The sequence below is a fragment of the Perkinsus marinus genome (genome assembly GCF_000006405.1).
Source record: "Perkinsus marinus ATCC 50983 genomic scaffold scf_1104296959768, whole genome shotgun sequence".
Taxonomy (NCBI): Eukaryota; Perkinsozoa; order Perkinsida; family Perkinsidae; genus Perkinsus; species Perkinsus marinus.
This window is the reverse complement of record NW_003206281.1, coordinates 276,812-292,644: the sequence shown is the minus strand read 5'-3', so window position 1 is coordinate 292,644 and position 15,833 is coordinate 276,812. Positions and strand designations below refer to the sequence as shown.

General features: G+C 49.7%; 3 protein-coding genes across 3 annotated transcripts; 1 reads left to right on the top strand and 2 right to left on the bottom strand.

The window, feature by feature from the left end:
* Window positions 1-4,540: 4,540 nt before the first annotated feature.
* Window positions 4,541-4,900, bottom strand: Pmar_PMAR026399 (hypothetical protein; the record flags this gene model as incomplete). The annotated part of the gene is made up of 1 exon (XM_002772985.1): window positions 4,541-4,900. One exon carries the CDS (start codon window positions 4,898-4,900, stop codon window positions 4,541-4,543), a length of 360 nt encoding a protein of 119 aa, XP_002773031.1.
* Window positions 4,901-6,629: 1,729 nt separating this feature from the next.
* Window positions 6,630-8,588, top strand: Pmar_PMAR026398 (hypothetical protein; the record flags this gene model as incomplete). Its single annotated transcript, XM_002772984.1, has 1 exon — window positions 6,630-8,588. The coding sequence occupies one exon, from the start codon at window positions 6,630-6,632 to the stop codon at window positions 8,586-8,588; it is 1,959 nt and encodes a 652-aa protein (XP_002773030.1).
* A 5,595-nt stretch (window positions 8,589-14,183) lies between these two features.
* On the bottom strand, window positions 14,184-14,743 carry Pmar_PMAR026397 (retrovirus polyprotein, putative; the record flags this gene model as incomplete). Its single annotated transcript, XM_002772983.1, has 1 exon — window positions 14,184-14,743. A coding segment is annotated over one exon (560 nt), but the record flags the coding sequence as incomplete, so codon positions are not given.
* Between the last annotated feature and the right edge of the window lie 1,090 nt (window positions 14,744-15,833).

Here is a 15,833-nt window from a genome sequence, read left to right as displayed (position 1 = left end):
ATCGGAAGGACTTCAGGATCGAGCAGCGTTTCGAGCTCTTCCTCTGTGAGTGACCAAAGATACCTGATTTATCTGGGGCAACGATCGGAAATCGTTATCGTGATTTAGTACCTCAGCATTTCGTCTTGGTCGCTGCCGTTTACGGCAACCGTGTCACTGCAGCGACAGGCCGAGAATCCGCTGTTGGTAGTGATGCATACCGTCAGTTCTTGATGGACCTCGTTGGCTTTCTGTGGAGCTCCCCGTGATGAAGAACTCGAAGTCGGGAGTAACGCCACAATCTCTCTTCCCTCGCTCCATGCGTCGCAATTGTCGGAAAAGCTGTCGACAATTGGGTCTTCTACATGAGCGGCCAGTGGCCTAGTCGAAATCCCATAATTGCTCTCCTCGGAGGGAAACACTTTCCTCTCCGGTTGACTGTCAAGTCCAAGGCCGCTCAGCGGCCCATAAGGAAAGGCCTTCATGTCTACATTGAGAGTGTGGCTAGCCGAAGATTTGTTCTTGGGATCACATCGAGAACTGGTACTGCGTACCCGTTTTGAATTGGCCAAGCACTTTGCTTTCGGTTTCGGCCTAGCCGTTCTCTTGGCCTTCGCCTTAGGTACCGATTTACCCTTGTCGTCCGCATCAGGCTGTTGGTAGCGTGAAGGCAACTTTATAGGCGTTCCAGTTGATGTGCGGGTTCTCATAAATTGGGGGAGGCTACGGAGACTCAGCAGTGATCCAACGTGAATCCTGATATAGGTTATTTCCAATTTCTAACGGTGAAGGTGAAACAATGGCATCCTGCTGAAGGGTGTTTCAATGTGCAGCACTCAGATCATGGATTCCAGAACCGAGCCAAGAGTCGAACGCGGTAGCTTTGCAGTATCAACTGGCTATTAGTCGTCAACAGCACCTCAATTTTGCCCTGACATCCTTTGTCGTCCTTTAAGTGTGTCTACGTAAACTCAGTATTGAGCTGTGAGTGACGGGTACATGGAAGATCGGTTTCTGGACGTTGTCAGTTTTTCGCAGTTAACGCAAGTGGTCCTATCGGTGTTTCGCAACTTCTGTTCCGTGAGGAGGCTTCAGAGCTCGTTATATCGTGCAACGTGCTCTAGCGAGTCAGTGACCGGGAGTAACTCGATAACTCTAGAACGCGACACTCCTTGAGTCAATAATCCCTATTAAAATAACACAGGTCATCACCGATACATGAGCATAGTTAGACTTCGACAAGCAACCCGGATCGTGTTACGTGGATCGCTCGTTGAGTAGGCTCAAGTAAGCAAAAAGCAGTAGAAAAAAGAATGCACACATCCGTGTAACTTGACATGGACGCCTTAAAAGTTTGACGACCGCAAAAGAACACAAGATAGCGTGACATACGATACCCAATAGTCACGACTCTTTCCTTCTGAAAGCGCTGTTACCCACAAACGTTTAGCGGACTGACCCGTAATAGCGATACGCGCTTAACAAAGTTCCAACCCGGAACTCCCAAACGCGCACGATGCAAGTTGCATGCGTCCCCAAAAGGGACATAATTGTGTTTCACGCAAGTGCAAGAAGACTCCTGACGCATAGTGACCAATAATCCACTGTAGTTCCCGAATAATATTCATTCTTTCGAAGCAGCTGCTGATGAGTTGGTCGAATATGCAAGGTTTCATATTTTTTGCAAGATCCCCAGACCGGGAGCTTTCGAATGGTAGTTCACACGTTATCATATCTGTTCTGGATCGGGCTGGACAATTGCATACGCACGCACGCACAAAGTCATCGTGAAGTTAAAGAATACGCTCCGCTCGCTTCGCTCACTCCGCAATTACGTGCTGGAGATGCACACGTGAAAGGTATATCGATCAACACGACGCGCACTTTTAATACTAGTTTCACACGGTTTTCACGACACATACACAGCGTTTCCTGAGACGAGCTTGATGGATTTTTCTTAGTTCAACTAAGTTAGTTACACCCGGCCCCACCGATCTGTGGGAAAAATTTGATGGTGAAAAGTCCGAAATCGCCTCAATCGAAGACTGTTAGCGTAACATTAGTTGACCATGGACACTTTTCGCTACGCCCGGGCGGGGACCCCTCCCCCGCCCTTCAAGGTTTTGACACTGGGGTACCTCACCCAGTCACCAGTACCGACTGGCATAAGTATAAGAGGTTCGGATATCAAAATCACTTCCCACAGGCCAGAAAACTCACTGCGTTTTCCGGCTCGTGGGGAGAGAGTGGCTCTGAGTTGAACTCAGAGATTGCATCTCGACCAACTTTGATAATAGGGACACTTTCCCCGAGACACAGTCCAAGAGCAGTGTCCTTCACCTTGATAGCATAACCGCGTCGCCCGTACAGGACTTTGAATGGTACTCTCGGCCCGAGAGTCTCGGGTTCGACCAGGCGGTAGAGATTCTGGCACGGGTTGGTGACGCTCTACATTGAAAGTCATGACTTCAATCGTTGTCTCCCGGTTGTCTCTTAGCGAGCCTCCTCTGTCCCGTAAGCAAACCTTCTGTCGTCGTTTTCCTTATTGCTTCCGCGGCGGAAGTTCCGCCCTCCCCCGCTCGCTCCTGAACTCTTATCATCCAGTAGCCTAGTTATCCCTTCCCCATTACATCAATACCTATCAGAGTTTGCCACAGATTCTTGGGGGCTCTGTACTCCTCTACCCCGTTCTCCGCCGCCCTTGGTGTCGTCGGTAGGCATCGCGCGTTCGTCTGTGCGTGCGCATCTAGATCGCGTACGTCGATCCTCGCGATCGTTCGTGGTTGTACTTACAGCGTTCCGCTCTCGGGAAGGTCTCTGTGCTGAGGCTGCTCTCGCTTGCATACGACTGCTTGGGTCGTCGTCGCCCGAATACAATCGATCAGGCTATGTGTGTGCGTGCCCCATTGCTCATTGCTTGTGCTTTGGAAGCCTCACGGATTGCCCATTATTCTTTTTGGTCGAACTTATTGATTCATATGACATCGGTATCAGATATTATCACCCTCATTTCCTAATGATGGACTCCGAACCCTCAAATGATCCTGAGTTGTCACTGGGAAGAACCATACTCGAGCCCCAAGACGCTACAGAGATTAGGAAATGGAGAACATCTCTTAGTCTTGGTCCTGGTTTCAAATCCTTCTCACTTGATTTCGACCCTAGCCTGATATCCTCGGCCCAGACGGATTATCTCCTGGCCAGGCTCTTGGAATTCGAAGCCATACCCCTGAGAGGGGTTAGGGCATTCGTTTCTAACTGGGCTTCGGCCATGGTATCCAATGATGCGGGGGTTGAAGGCAGCGGGAGTCCAACAGCTGCTCAGGCACCCTTGGACTTCGCAAGGGCGATCTTAAGCATGGTGCTTCACACAGGGCTGGTACATGGGATGCCCATTCGGCCTCTGCTTCGATTAGCGAGTGCTCTCGCGGTCATATCTACTAAGAGGAAGTACCGGTTGGTGCGTAGCATCGAGCTGGGCAACAATCGCGACTACTTCGACGCCCTATTTGAGGCCTTCGTTGCTGACACTGCTATGGGGGGCACAGGCTCGGCCACAAATCGTTCACCTTCCATCGCAGGGGCAGTAAGTCCCACTGGCGATGGAGAACCATCGTCCACGGCTTCGCACTCCCGAAGGCAGGCTCCGCTGGACGTGTTCAAACTCCCACTTGAATATACAGAATTCGAAGGTCCGACGTCGGCCACTCCCTACTCTGCCTTCCAAGGAGGTGTGCAGACGTCAGTCAGGGTCTATGGCATCGATAACGAGCGAGACTGCACGCTCTTCCTCTTTCGGCACATCGGGAAGAGCTTGGGGTCCGAACTTATCACACATCTTGGGACAGCCCAACCGGCTCCGTCTGCTATATGGGGATAACTCGACTCTCGGTTTCTCGAAACTGATACATCCGAGGAGGCCAGCGAACGCTGGGAGAGTCTCAAACAGAATACTGGTGAGAAGGTTGACGAATATCATGCCCGCATTAAGAGTGAATGGTTGCTCTTCTCTCGTGTGTCCGGCGTCACCTCACCCTTGCCATTTGTCTCTGCCAAGTTTGTTGGGGGACTGCTTCCTGAGATAAAGGCACCTCTAGAAACCAGCTGTGGACATCTGCTGCCTAAGCTGCCTTTAGAGGAGGCTCGGGACGCGGCCCTATATCACGAATCTAAACTCTCATCTAAATCGGATGGGAACGCCCGCGAGGCCCTCCCGAACAAGCGGAAAGCCCCCCAGTCAGGCCCCCCAGTCGCATAATCCTGGACCCAAGGAGGTCAAGGAACCCCCTGTGGGAAGGGACAATGTGGCTGGAGGAGGTTACTCAAAGGATGGCAAATCTGGATGCTCCTACTGTGCTACCCGAAGGTACAGAGGGGCGAACAAGCACGATGACGCACACTGCTGGAAGAACCCTGCGAACGCTCACTTGGTTCCGGACTGGTATCGTCAGCCCCAAGCTGAAGCTGCAGCAGCCAAGGCATCGAAAGGGCAAGGGGACGGGCAAGAAACCGTCCAAAAGGCCGCCCAATCGACGTTCATGGCACGCTCCGTTGGCTCTGCTCATGAAGGCCTACGCGTCGTCAAAGCTTCTGCTACCGGTTCATCCGGCCGAATTCTATCAGTGGAATTGCTGATCGACTCCGGTTCGGGCCTGACATTAATATCATCCTCGTCGGCGAGTATTATTGGCTTTAAGGTGACACCAGCTAGGGGGCTCAAGAAGCTCGAATCAGCTGGATCGCTAGGCTCCATCTGCGTGATAGGACAGGCTCGGATTCCGATAGTCTCAAGGATAAGGCGGGTAATGACCTCTCCTTTAATTTGCAGCTCAATGTTGCTGACGGCCTCAATATAAAACTGGGCAGGTCCACTTTGATTTTGGGGATGGAGACCCTCAACCGTTCGGAGGCCACCTTGCATACTACGGATGATACACTCTATTGCGGAGCATTGGGTTCAACCTGGTCCCTGTCACGTTATAGCGGCGGGAGCATCTCCAGCGTCCTCACCGATACACGGCTCAAGGAGTAAAGTGGACGAGCGCCTAAGGGATGGTCGTTCCCCAAGGTCACTGTCCAGCTGAAACCTGGTGCCGTGCGACCCTGTCCCAAGCGGCCATATGTGTGTCGTAAGCGCGAGATGCAGGCCATGGAGCTCATGGTCAAGAATCTCGAGAAGAGCGGAATCATCACTCGCCTATCACGTGCGGCGGTCGATCATCGTCAAGTCTGGATCTCTCCTGCGTTTGCGGTACCGGAAACGGCCGCGGACGACGTTGCCGAGCCCTTAACTGCGGATAATGTAGATCGTGCTTATCGTCTCGTCGTTGATGAAAGGTGTATGAACGAGTCCGTCATGGACCTGCTACCCAGCTGGGGGACCTACATGCGCTCCGTAGATGTGTGCTTGTCTGAGCTACCCTCTAGTGACGTATGGTACGCAGGCATTGATGTTGGCCAAGCCTTCTTCAATCTAGAATACGACGAAAGCTGTGTGCACCTATTTGGATTCTCGTACTATGATTCAAACGGCGAGGTTCAATACGCGTTGTTTCGCTATATGACTATGGGGTTCAAGCTGTCATCTTCTTATTAGGCCTACTCGATCCACTCTCTCCTCTCGACAGCTGTCCCCGAAGCGTACTGCACGGACGGGCCATCCCACATCTTGAACTTTTTGGACGACATCTTGGCATGTCACGGTTCATGGACGAATGTGTTCACTTGAAGAGCCTCTTAGTATATATCCTTGAGAGGGTTAATGCCAAGGCTCCAATAGCCAAGCGCAAAGGTCCAGCTCGAGAGATCGACTACTTAGGACTCACTCTGGTTCAAGGAGGCTATAGGGTATCCGACTCTACTCTGGAAACACTCCGTACAAATCTGGAGTCTAATTACGAAGGTGGAATTATTACGAATTATCTGGAGGTCTTCGTACGAAACTCGGACTCCTACAATTCTGTCGTTCCCTATGGAGACCTGAACGCAATCGTGCCGATAAGACTCTCAGCCATCCCACGGCACCGTTCACCTCTTTAGTCGGCTCGATGATCGCGGCCAAGTCCAAAAAGACTGCGAGTCTTCGTTGGACGGCGGACCTCGAGACGGCATGGAAGGCCATCGGCGACAATATGGGTGATGCATTCGTGCCCTTTCATTCCCAGCTTGATAACTGGGACAGAATGCAACTCGTCCTCATGACTCATGAGTCATGAGTGACGCGTCGCCTGAGGCTGGCGCAGCCTGTCTATGGCGTCTGTCGAGAGACAAGTTCGCGTGTAACGCGGATCAAATTTCAGCCGACTGGTTGGCTGATAATGCCCAACTCATCGGTGTATGGACCCACAAATTTTCCACATAGAAGAAGGCCTACGACATCGCCGATCGTGGGTTATATGCCATATGTCACGCTCTGTCTCACTGGCGTCAACTCGTCCTTTCCTTCCTCAACTTCCATAAGCTCCACTCCTCGGACAAACACCCTGGTCTCGGACGGGTCACGGTTTTCATGGACTCCACTAGTGCTCTGGGCAAGATCGAGGGTTGTCGCAACTCCTCTACCTACCAGCCGACTACTCGACAGACTAAACGGTGGCTTTCATGGTTGGCAGACCTACTGGAGTACGATGAGGCTGATCTGACCTACCGGCATGCGAAGGGGAAGGATAACTCTTTCAGCGAGTCGCCTTGCTCAAGGGGGACAGCGGTATGTCCCTGAGGGTGGTGGCGAAGCATTTGTCTTGGTGACCTCGACATCATCCTCCCAGAGTGAACTAGCCACCACGGATCGTTCTGCCTCTGTCCACGACTCCACCAGTTGCATTCTGGCGGGTGACTTGAGAGTTCAGTTGATAACTCTTCAGAAGGCAGATTCCTCTACCCTCATCCATGGTGATACGCTACAGGCATGGCAGCATCACTTTGACGGAGCTGGAAAACTTCAGAAATTAGCCGCTGAGGCTGAAGCTCTCGGCCTTCTCACCCATGTTGGTGGGGTGGTCATGACCATCTCTGAAGCTACGTTGACTGGACCGATATCTGTTCCAGTCATTCCAGGAGGCGTAGTTACCGGTTTGAATGGCATGATCGGCACCAATGTCGACACAGACTGGAAGCTGCGAGATTGGCTCCTCTTTGTTGCCCATGAAATGGACTATCATAGACCTCACAGGGACATGCGGGATAGCCTTGTCCCTTTCGTTTGGTGGCCCTCTCTCCTTCGCGATGCTAGGTCCTGGGTTGAGCGATGTGATCATTGCATGGAACAGAAGCCTACCAAGCGTATGAAACTGGTCACCGCTCCACGTCTTCCGTGGGGACTGATAGACCTGGATGCTCGTGGGAAGCATATTGCTATTGACCATTGTTACCCAAACCCTACATGGATATCTCCCGCGAACCCATCCCTCAAGGCATTCCTCGTCATCACGGACTTGTCCACGGGGTATACACTCCTGTGCGGTGCGGAAGATGTCAGAGGAAGTACGACGGCTAAATTGCTATATGGCTCGTGGGTGAGTATCTTTGGTGTACCCCTTAGTGTTACCGGGGACAACTTCATCGACGCGCCGTCACTGCGCACGCCGCTCCAGTCCTGTGGTGTACGCTCCAACACGGTCCCGGCATACTCACCATTTTCGAATGGCAGTGCTGAGGAAAGACTCGGACGTGTCAAACGCGTCCTCCCGACGACTAAACTACCATGGGATCAAGCCTTACCTTTTGTCCAGCTGTCGATCAACTCCCAAAAGCGAGTCTCTGGCCATTCGGCGGCGGAGCTCATGTTTGGCACGCAAATTCGTACTCCTTCCGCATCGGTCCTATCTGCCATCACAAACAACACGCCCATCGTCCACATCGGAGATCTTGAAACATTAGCTACATCTGCTGAGGTACCAGACGCCCTCAGGGAAGTTCTCAAGAGCTCGGTGGGCGCGGCTCGAATCTCCACTCTTCAAGCCCACGTTCGGGACTGCCTTCGAGCCTCTGCGGCTCGGCCAGGTCGTCCATTAAAGGATGGTGAGCTCGTGGTGTGGCGCCGTCCTGAGTCTCGGCCCGTTGAAGGAACGGTCAGATTGGTCAGTGGCGTCCATACTGAAGATGGTCCCTTCTGCTACCTTAGATCGTTGGCTGGTTTCGTGACTAAGTCACACCCACTAGGCAGCCCACCTGGTCACTCTGTCAGCGTTTCTGCTTGTCATCTGGAATCCAGGCGTGCCTTTGTGGATAGAAACCGTCCAACTGTGGCCGTTGAGACCCCGATCCCCTTCACTTTGATAAAACCTGGTCAGGTCATTCTTGCCAGGCTGTCGTGTGGTGCTGATGCTATCGGAGAGGTCATGGCTGAAAATGACAATGACGATAGTGTGGCTCATGGCTCACTAGTGGTCCACATTTACGACTCGCATGATGGCAATAAATTTTTCTCGGTGTGGTTATCTCATGACGGTTCTACTTACACTGGTGACACTCCGGAAGACGCTCGGCGGGACAGTCCGCTCCTGCGTACGGTGTCTTCGGTACTCATGCGTATCAATCTGACTCCGACAAACATGCTCAAGGACACCTCACGCGCTGCTGTGGTTGAGGCAGGATACCTTGAGGCGTAATCTTTTCTCTTTTTCCAGCTCTCCAGCACTCGAGACCTTGGGGGACGTCTACAGCGTTCCGCTCTTGGGAAGGTCTCTGTGCTGACGCTGCTCTCGCGTGCGTACGACTGCTTGGGTCGTCGTCGCCCGAATACAATCGATCAGGTTATGTGTGAGCGTGCCCCATTGCTCATTGCTTGTGTTTTGGAAGCCTCACGGATTGCCCATTATTCTTTTTGGTCGAACTTATTGATTTATATGACATCGGTTACCGATGATCGGTATCAGATATTATCACCCTCATTCCCTAATGAATGACTCCGAACCCTCAAATGATCCTGAGTTGTCACTGGGAAGAACCATACTTGAGCCCCAAGACGCTACATACTGAAAGCGGACAGTTCGTTTCCGTTTGCAAAAGATCGAGGCGAACGCCTCTTCGCCTAACCTACAGTCACCGGTAATTCCGCTTCTAGTGGTAAGTTCCGGTCAGTACTTGAGTTCTAGTGGTCCGAGTGGCCTAGCAAAAGCCGGAAAACCGGTGGACCACCAGCGTTGGTGATGTCGTTCGGGTATGTCGAGTTCAACTCGAAGTTGATATCTTTTGCGTCGGGGAGTAGGCCCCGAATCCTCCCAGTTTCCAACCTTCTGCAAAAATGTTATCCCTCGTCCACGTTGCCGTGTTGCTCTTGCCTATGGTAGTTGGTCATCTGCCATCGCCTGTGACACAGATCGGGGCAGAGAATATACTGCGCTCTCTCTCGGACGATATCACTTATCGTAATTATCAACCTGGCGACGACCTGCGCCTAATCGGTAGGCAAGCCGTCGAGTTTTGCAAAGACAACGTCTGTTACGTCGCAGTGGATCGTAAAAGCATTGGACAGAAGGTCGGTTGGGTCGTCACTCTGGTCGTGCTTAAAATACAGGTGTCGTTTACTTCAGTATTTGTGAGCCTCGGGCACCTCAAGCGGTGAATGTTCCCACTCGGCATGCTTTCAGACTGTCGTCGGCATTGTTCAAATGATCATTCCCGGGAAGCACTTGAGTCCCCAGGACAGAAACGCGATCTGTGGCGACAGGTGAGGTCTGTTTGGAACGACTCTCAGACTCTGCTTCTTGGTAATACCGTGTGACACCGCGACTTTAAGAGAAATCTCCTCCGAGAACCTTCCAGGGAGATTCTTCCTATTGATATCCTTCTAGTAGTGATCCCGAGAAATTCACATTTCTTGCAGGCCGTCAACTAGTCGTCCTTCTCTGTGCTGCGTCTTCGCCTGCAAGAGGGCACCCAAAGGAAACCTCGGACATCTATACTTCGTAGGGTGGGCACTTCTGGCGGCTATCTCATGATCCTGCATTCGCTCTCAACTCTTTCAGCTAAAAGTGTCCGATGCTTATCGAGGAAGAGGAATCGCTACGGAGATGCTATCGCATACTTTCGCGGTGGTGAGTCTCTCATCGCCATTGCTGAATTCGTTTGTGGCGTCCCGACTCGACGAAGATGTCGACTCAGTCCAGCTGTATGAATGCAGCTGTATGACGATCTTCCTTCAGCTCGGGCAAACACATCCCAAGCTTATGGCCATCTATCTGCATGTGGACTCGGACAATCTCCCCGCCATACGATTATACGAGAAGTCGGGATTCAAAAGGATTGCTTGTAAGTCGCCGCGAAGTCCGTCTGTCCGACGAGTGTTGTGCGTTCTGACACTCTGGTATCCACCTCACGATTTTCAATGTCAGCTCCTTCAAGCAAGGTCTTTCTCTATGCCCGCTACATGTAATGTAGCAGTTTTTTGCTGAAGAGCAGACAGTCTTTCGGCTGTACAAGTGAGCCCGCCACTTCTCCTCCTTTCCGCCTCTTTCGCTGATTCTGTCGGCTAGACCGGTGTCGTTAAGACCGGTGTCATTAGGTAGAATTCTTTTCATCACCAACGCATTCAGTCGATCCTCAGAAAAGATCGTAAAGATAGAGGGTGATAGTCCGCCATAGCCTTCATCAGTCTTCTTCAGCTATATTCGCCCACTCAATCTCATGTTGCGTTCCGACAGTAGATGATGAGCTTGAGATGTCAATCACTAGTAGACGCGTTGGGGAAGCTGCTTATCGTAGGCAATGGAGAGGTGAGGGTCTGGCCTTCAAGTTGCTTCGGAGGCCACCAACCCAACTGCACCAGGCAGGCCACCTCCTTAGCATTCTTAACTTTGACTCTAACAGAAGACGCCAAAGGATTGCTCAATAATCTGGGCTCATCGAGTCGATAATGCAGATAAACATTCATACACAACCGCTGACCAGAGTAGACTCTACATCTTCACGCGACGAGAAACCATCGATGGTATTGCCACTGCGGACTTGAGGACTACAAGATATCAGCCACGGGTCCTCTCAGTCAGAGGCCCTCATAGCTGAGTATAAATACCCTTGAATAATACTTATGAAAGATCACCATACAGATTGGGATTGTAGGTAGACCGAAATTTGTGACAAACCATCACGCTAAATCGAAACCATCACGCCTGCTACTCCAATGCTCGAGCGCCTTCTGGCTCAAATCGCCTCATCGCAGTCGCCAGACTCAGTTATAGCTTGTCCCGAGAAGCAAGTCACCATGGTGTTGGTCTTGTTGTTGTACAGAAATGTGGACAAGTCGCCATCTTTCATTTCGCAACACTGGCAGTTCTTGTTGAGGTCGGCTAGGAACTCGTCGGCTCCTAATGAAGCTTCATATATTGTTTTCCTCTCGAACACAGAGTACTCGTCGCTGGAAAATCAGAACCAATGAAGCCCATTGGTTGAGGTAGCAGTACTGCTAGTCACAAGACCACTCGTTGGATTCTATTGAGCATGATTGGCCATCTAATAGATTTGACAGGGCTACGGCAGCAGTCAAGGCTAGAGTCTAGCCGTTCTTTGATACTCGCTTCATCCCGTCTTGCCGCTGGACGGGATGTTGGAAGGCGGTAAGTAGGAAGGGGTAACAGGAGGCGGTAGTACCACTACCGTAGTGGTAACCTCAAGTTCGTCGTTGATGGCTGGCTGTCAAACGCGGTACGGAGAGCCCTTACCTTCGATACCCCTATCTTGTGTCCGGATACGGATACTGCCAGAGAGTTCATGGTCGACGAGTCACTCATGCCTATAAGTATTAATCTCGTCCAAACACGCTCCAAAACCCGAGCTGTCCAACAGGCCTTCACTAATTGAGAAGGCTACTCGACATTTGAATGCCTCTCGAGTGTCCCTGCCGGTCCTCCTCGCCTCCTGCCCTCCTTGCTGCTTGCACTGAAAAGACTCTATTACCGTGGTTGGAGTGTCATGGCTTGTTGACCACTGATGTTATGTGTCCAGCATGTGGAAAACGCAAGCTAGTCTACAAGAAGAGATCCAGGGCCGGGCTCTGTCAGGGCTACGTCCAGTCTCCTGGGTTAACGCGAGATCATTAATCATAGGGAAATGATAATTACTTGAGACTTAACTTAACCTAACTTAAGTAGTGATTACCTACAGTGTGTTCGATTTTGATAGTCCAAAGTGGGAAAAGTGCATATCTTTTCGAATACGCATAATTTCACAAGCAAACTTCCACATATTAAGGCTAATTAGATGTGAGAACTAAATGAATAGCTGATAGCTCTATATCGATCACCGTTTCACTTGTACGGGGCGTGGAAGGGATAACCCCACCGCGTGCTGTCCCGATTTGATAGTCAACGCAACATAAACAGCTAGAAAGGAACCTAGAACTATAGAACGCGTATAGGGTCATGCTTTAATATGTCCACCACGTGTGATAAAAAGCTTCTCTAACCTTTTGTCGACAGAATCAGTGAGGTTCTTGACTTCAGCTGAGCTTATGGCCTTAGCCGCCGCCTGAACTGCATCCCACAGCGTGTCAAGGTCGTCATACTGTCTGTTGTTCGCGTAAATCTTCCTAAATCCCAAGAACGACTTCCAGAATGAATACTTAACACCGGTTACCTCTTCAGGATCGCCCAGTAGTTTTCAACCGGATTCAAATCCGGTGAATTGCTAGGCCAGGGGAGCCTCCTGTGCTCTTTGAGGCCTTTTTTGTCGAGAAATGCGTTAGTGTAGCGAGATGCATGGGACGGTGCGTTGTCTTGCATACAAAAGATAGCAAAGAGCTTAAATACTAGCCTATACTAGCCTAGCACAGCTTAAAAGATACTAAGCTTGAGGAACAGTACCGACACAATTGTCACAACAGGCTCCACTTATGGTATTCACGATGTAGAGCCCGACGATGTGGCAAGACGTCGGTCTCTGTCCGGTCTGGCATCTGAGCTCATACCGCTTGTGGAACGCAAGAACTGTATGTATCGTAGGAGGATATAAGTATACAAGAGCTATAGCAACTACATGTATCGTAGGAACTACATAGCTTAGCTAATAGCTGAGGGAGACAGGTCTGTGTCAGTCACCACAGGCTTCCCCCTCCTGAGATTGTCATATCGATCATAAAAACGTGCGCTTTTAACAGTGCGCAAATCGATCAAGTGAAACGGCCATCTTCCCCCCTCCTCATGTTCCTCGTCGAGCTCTCTTTCTCTGTCGTGCTTGTTGTGGACGCTTACGTTTCCTCGAAGGTGATGACTGCTCTTGGGATGCTCCACTCGCATATCGCACGGGTGGCTTACGAAGTCTAGTAGAACGGCGTTGTAGTTTACCGTCAGTCATCACAAAGTGGGTACCAAGGCACTTATCTTGGTCACGTGGTAGTTGTGATCCGTCATCATCATTCATAGTTATGGTCTTGTTATCATCAATGTTACCCGTATCTTGTAAAGGTAGAACTCGAGCTTGTCGTTGATCTTCGGGCTGATCTCCTTGGTATTCTTCACATTGTGATGCATCGAAAGCTTCATTTGCACCATGAGAAGTCGTCGGCTTGTTAGTGGGTAAAGATCGTGAGTCATTAGTGACAATAGCGTTACTTGACACGGATGCTGCTTTCTCAGGCTCCGCTGCATCGACTTCAGATATATTACTTGAGATCGACATATCACCAAGGTCTTCTGAATGGGTCGTATCACTATGAGGAGTTGGTCTTCTAGTTACGGTTGTGGTTATCACTGGCTCATCATTAACAATGACATTCAGTGGTTGTAGCAGTGGTGCATGTCCTAGTGAGGTAGGTGCAGGGTTAGATGGAGATACCGTGGGGTTACCATGATCTTGAATATCATGAACTTGTAGAGCCTTTGGTCGAACATTTGCTAGTCGTAGAGCATTTGCATGTACATAGTGTTGTTGTCTTGTGAGCGGATTCTCAATAGATAGCATAACTTTAGAGGAATGAGTACCAATCACTCGATAGGGGCCGACCCATTTTGAGTTGAGTTTTGTGCGTCCAGGTCCATGGTACCAATACACGATATCACCAATGACAAGACCGTGGTTACGGGGAGCTCCATATTGGCGTTGATGACGACGACGACGAGCTTCAGCTTGGTGGTGAAGACGTTGTTCGACTACAGAAAACCGGTTATCCGTGATGGCATCGTTGGCAACTAGGTAAGAGAGAGGGGAGTCATAGGAGGTGGGCTTGATAGTCTTCGGTAAAAGCCTTTTACTAAAAGGGAGGGTAGAACCTGTCTACCAAAGAATATTGTAGCTGGCGCTACGCCAGTAGTACTGTTTCGAGTAATATTATAACTGAATATTAAGTATGGTAACTGACTTATCCAATCAGAATTCGAACGAAAAGAGCGCAGTAATGTGAGTAGTGATGAATTCATTCTTTCGATCATACCATGTGAGTAAGGAGCACGGCTAGGAGAATAATCATGTTGTATATTAAATGATTCTAGTAAATTTGCTACTTCTCTACTACGGAGATTTGATCCGTTATCACTAGAAATTCGTGTAGGAACTCCATATGTCAAAAAATAATCTAATAAATATTGAGCAGTATGGACACCATCAGAACTACTAGCGATATAAGCTTTAGCAAATTTCGAAAAAGAATCTTGTAATACAAGTATCATCTGATTATTAATAGTAAGATAATCCATATATAGTAGCTCAAGTGGGTAACTAGGTAGCATTGATCGAAGTTGCAGTGGACTAGGACGAATACTCTTAACTCGCTGACATACGTCACAACTCGTAGTATAGTACTCGCAGTCAATGTTCAGGTATGGCCAATACGCTGCCTTCGAGATTAAATCATGCAGTCGTCTTGCTCCTCAGTGTCCACCAAAAACAGAGTCATGGTTTACTTGAAGTATCCGAGGTCGAAGTACCGGTGGTATATAAAGAGTAGGTATACCAAGTGGTTTACGATAATGAAGAAGATTGTTTCTCATTACGCAACGATCTTCATGGACAGGTAGATGAGGGTCTTGTGCTTGAGCTTGTCGAACTTCTTCGAGTGTAACTGGTCGTGGTTGCCACTTCAATACGCCCAAATAATCAGGTTGGTAGAAACCTTGAGCCGTAGATGGTGTTGAGATAACATTGATAGTATTATCAGGATTTGCGCTCCGTAGACCGTCAGGTAAACTCTCATCTTCGTCAGATACCAGCTGGTTGTTGTACAAGACGAACTTATCCAACAAAAGATTCCTGGTAAGATCATCGGCAGGATTCTTCTTTCCGTCAACATGGAAAATGGACCAAGTACAACCAACAGCAGTGAGTAACTCCTTTGTAATGATATATTCTCGCCGTATAAGCTCGATGTGATTCCTCGATGCCGCTGGTGCTGCTTTGATCCTGTCGTTTTTTACTATAGCATAGACAACCTTGGAGTCGGTGTAAAGGTTAACATGACCTATCTTTCGCCTTGCTAGGACTTGTAGGTGGCTAAGATACGATATCGACAAACGTAGTGCAACAAGCTCTTTGTAGGCAATGTTCAGGAATGACCGATCCTCAGATAATATCTCATTATACTGATGTAATAGTTGTGAGTGCTGAAATACCATATAGCCCAGTGCGTATTTAGATGAGTCCACGTAGACTGATAACTCGGACTTAATGTCGATGTACATTGGTACCATAAGGGGCTCAAACCGTAAGGATTCCTGGAGCCATGTCCTTGTAAGTTTATCAAGTTCAGGTCCAACAACTTGTGACCATTCATCTCCTTTCGCATTGCGTTCTCGACTAGCTATAGATTGGAACTTATGGCAGAGGGACACCAACCAAGGATTGTACACTGGATACTTAGGGATACAACCAACCAATGAATGCAGATTCTGATAAGTAATGCTGGGCTCGTTGAGGATAGTTCTCAA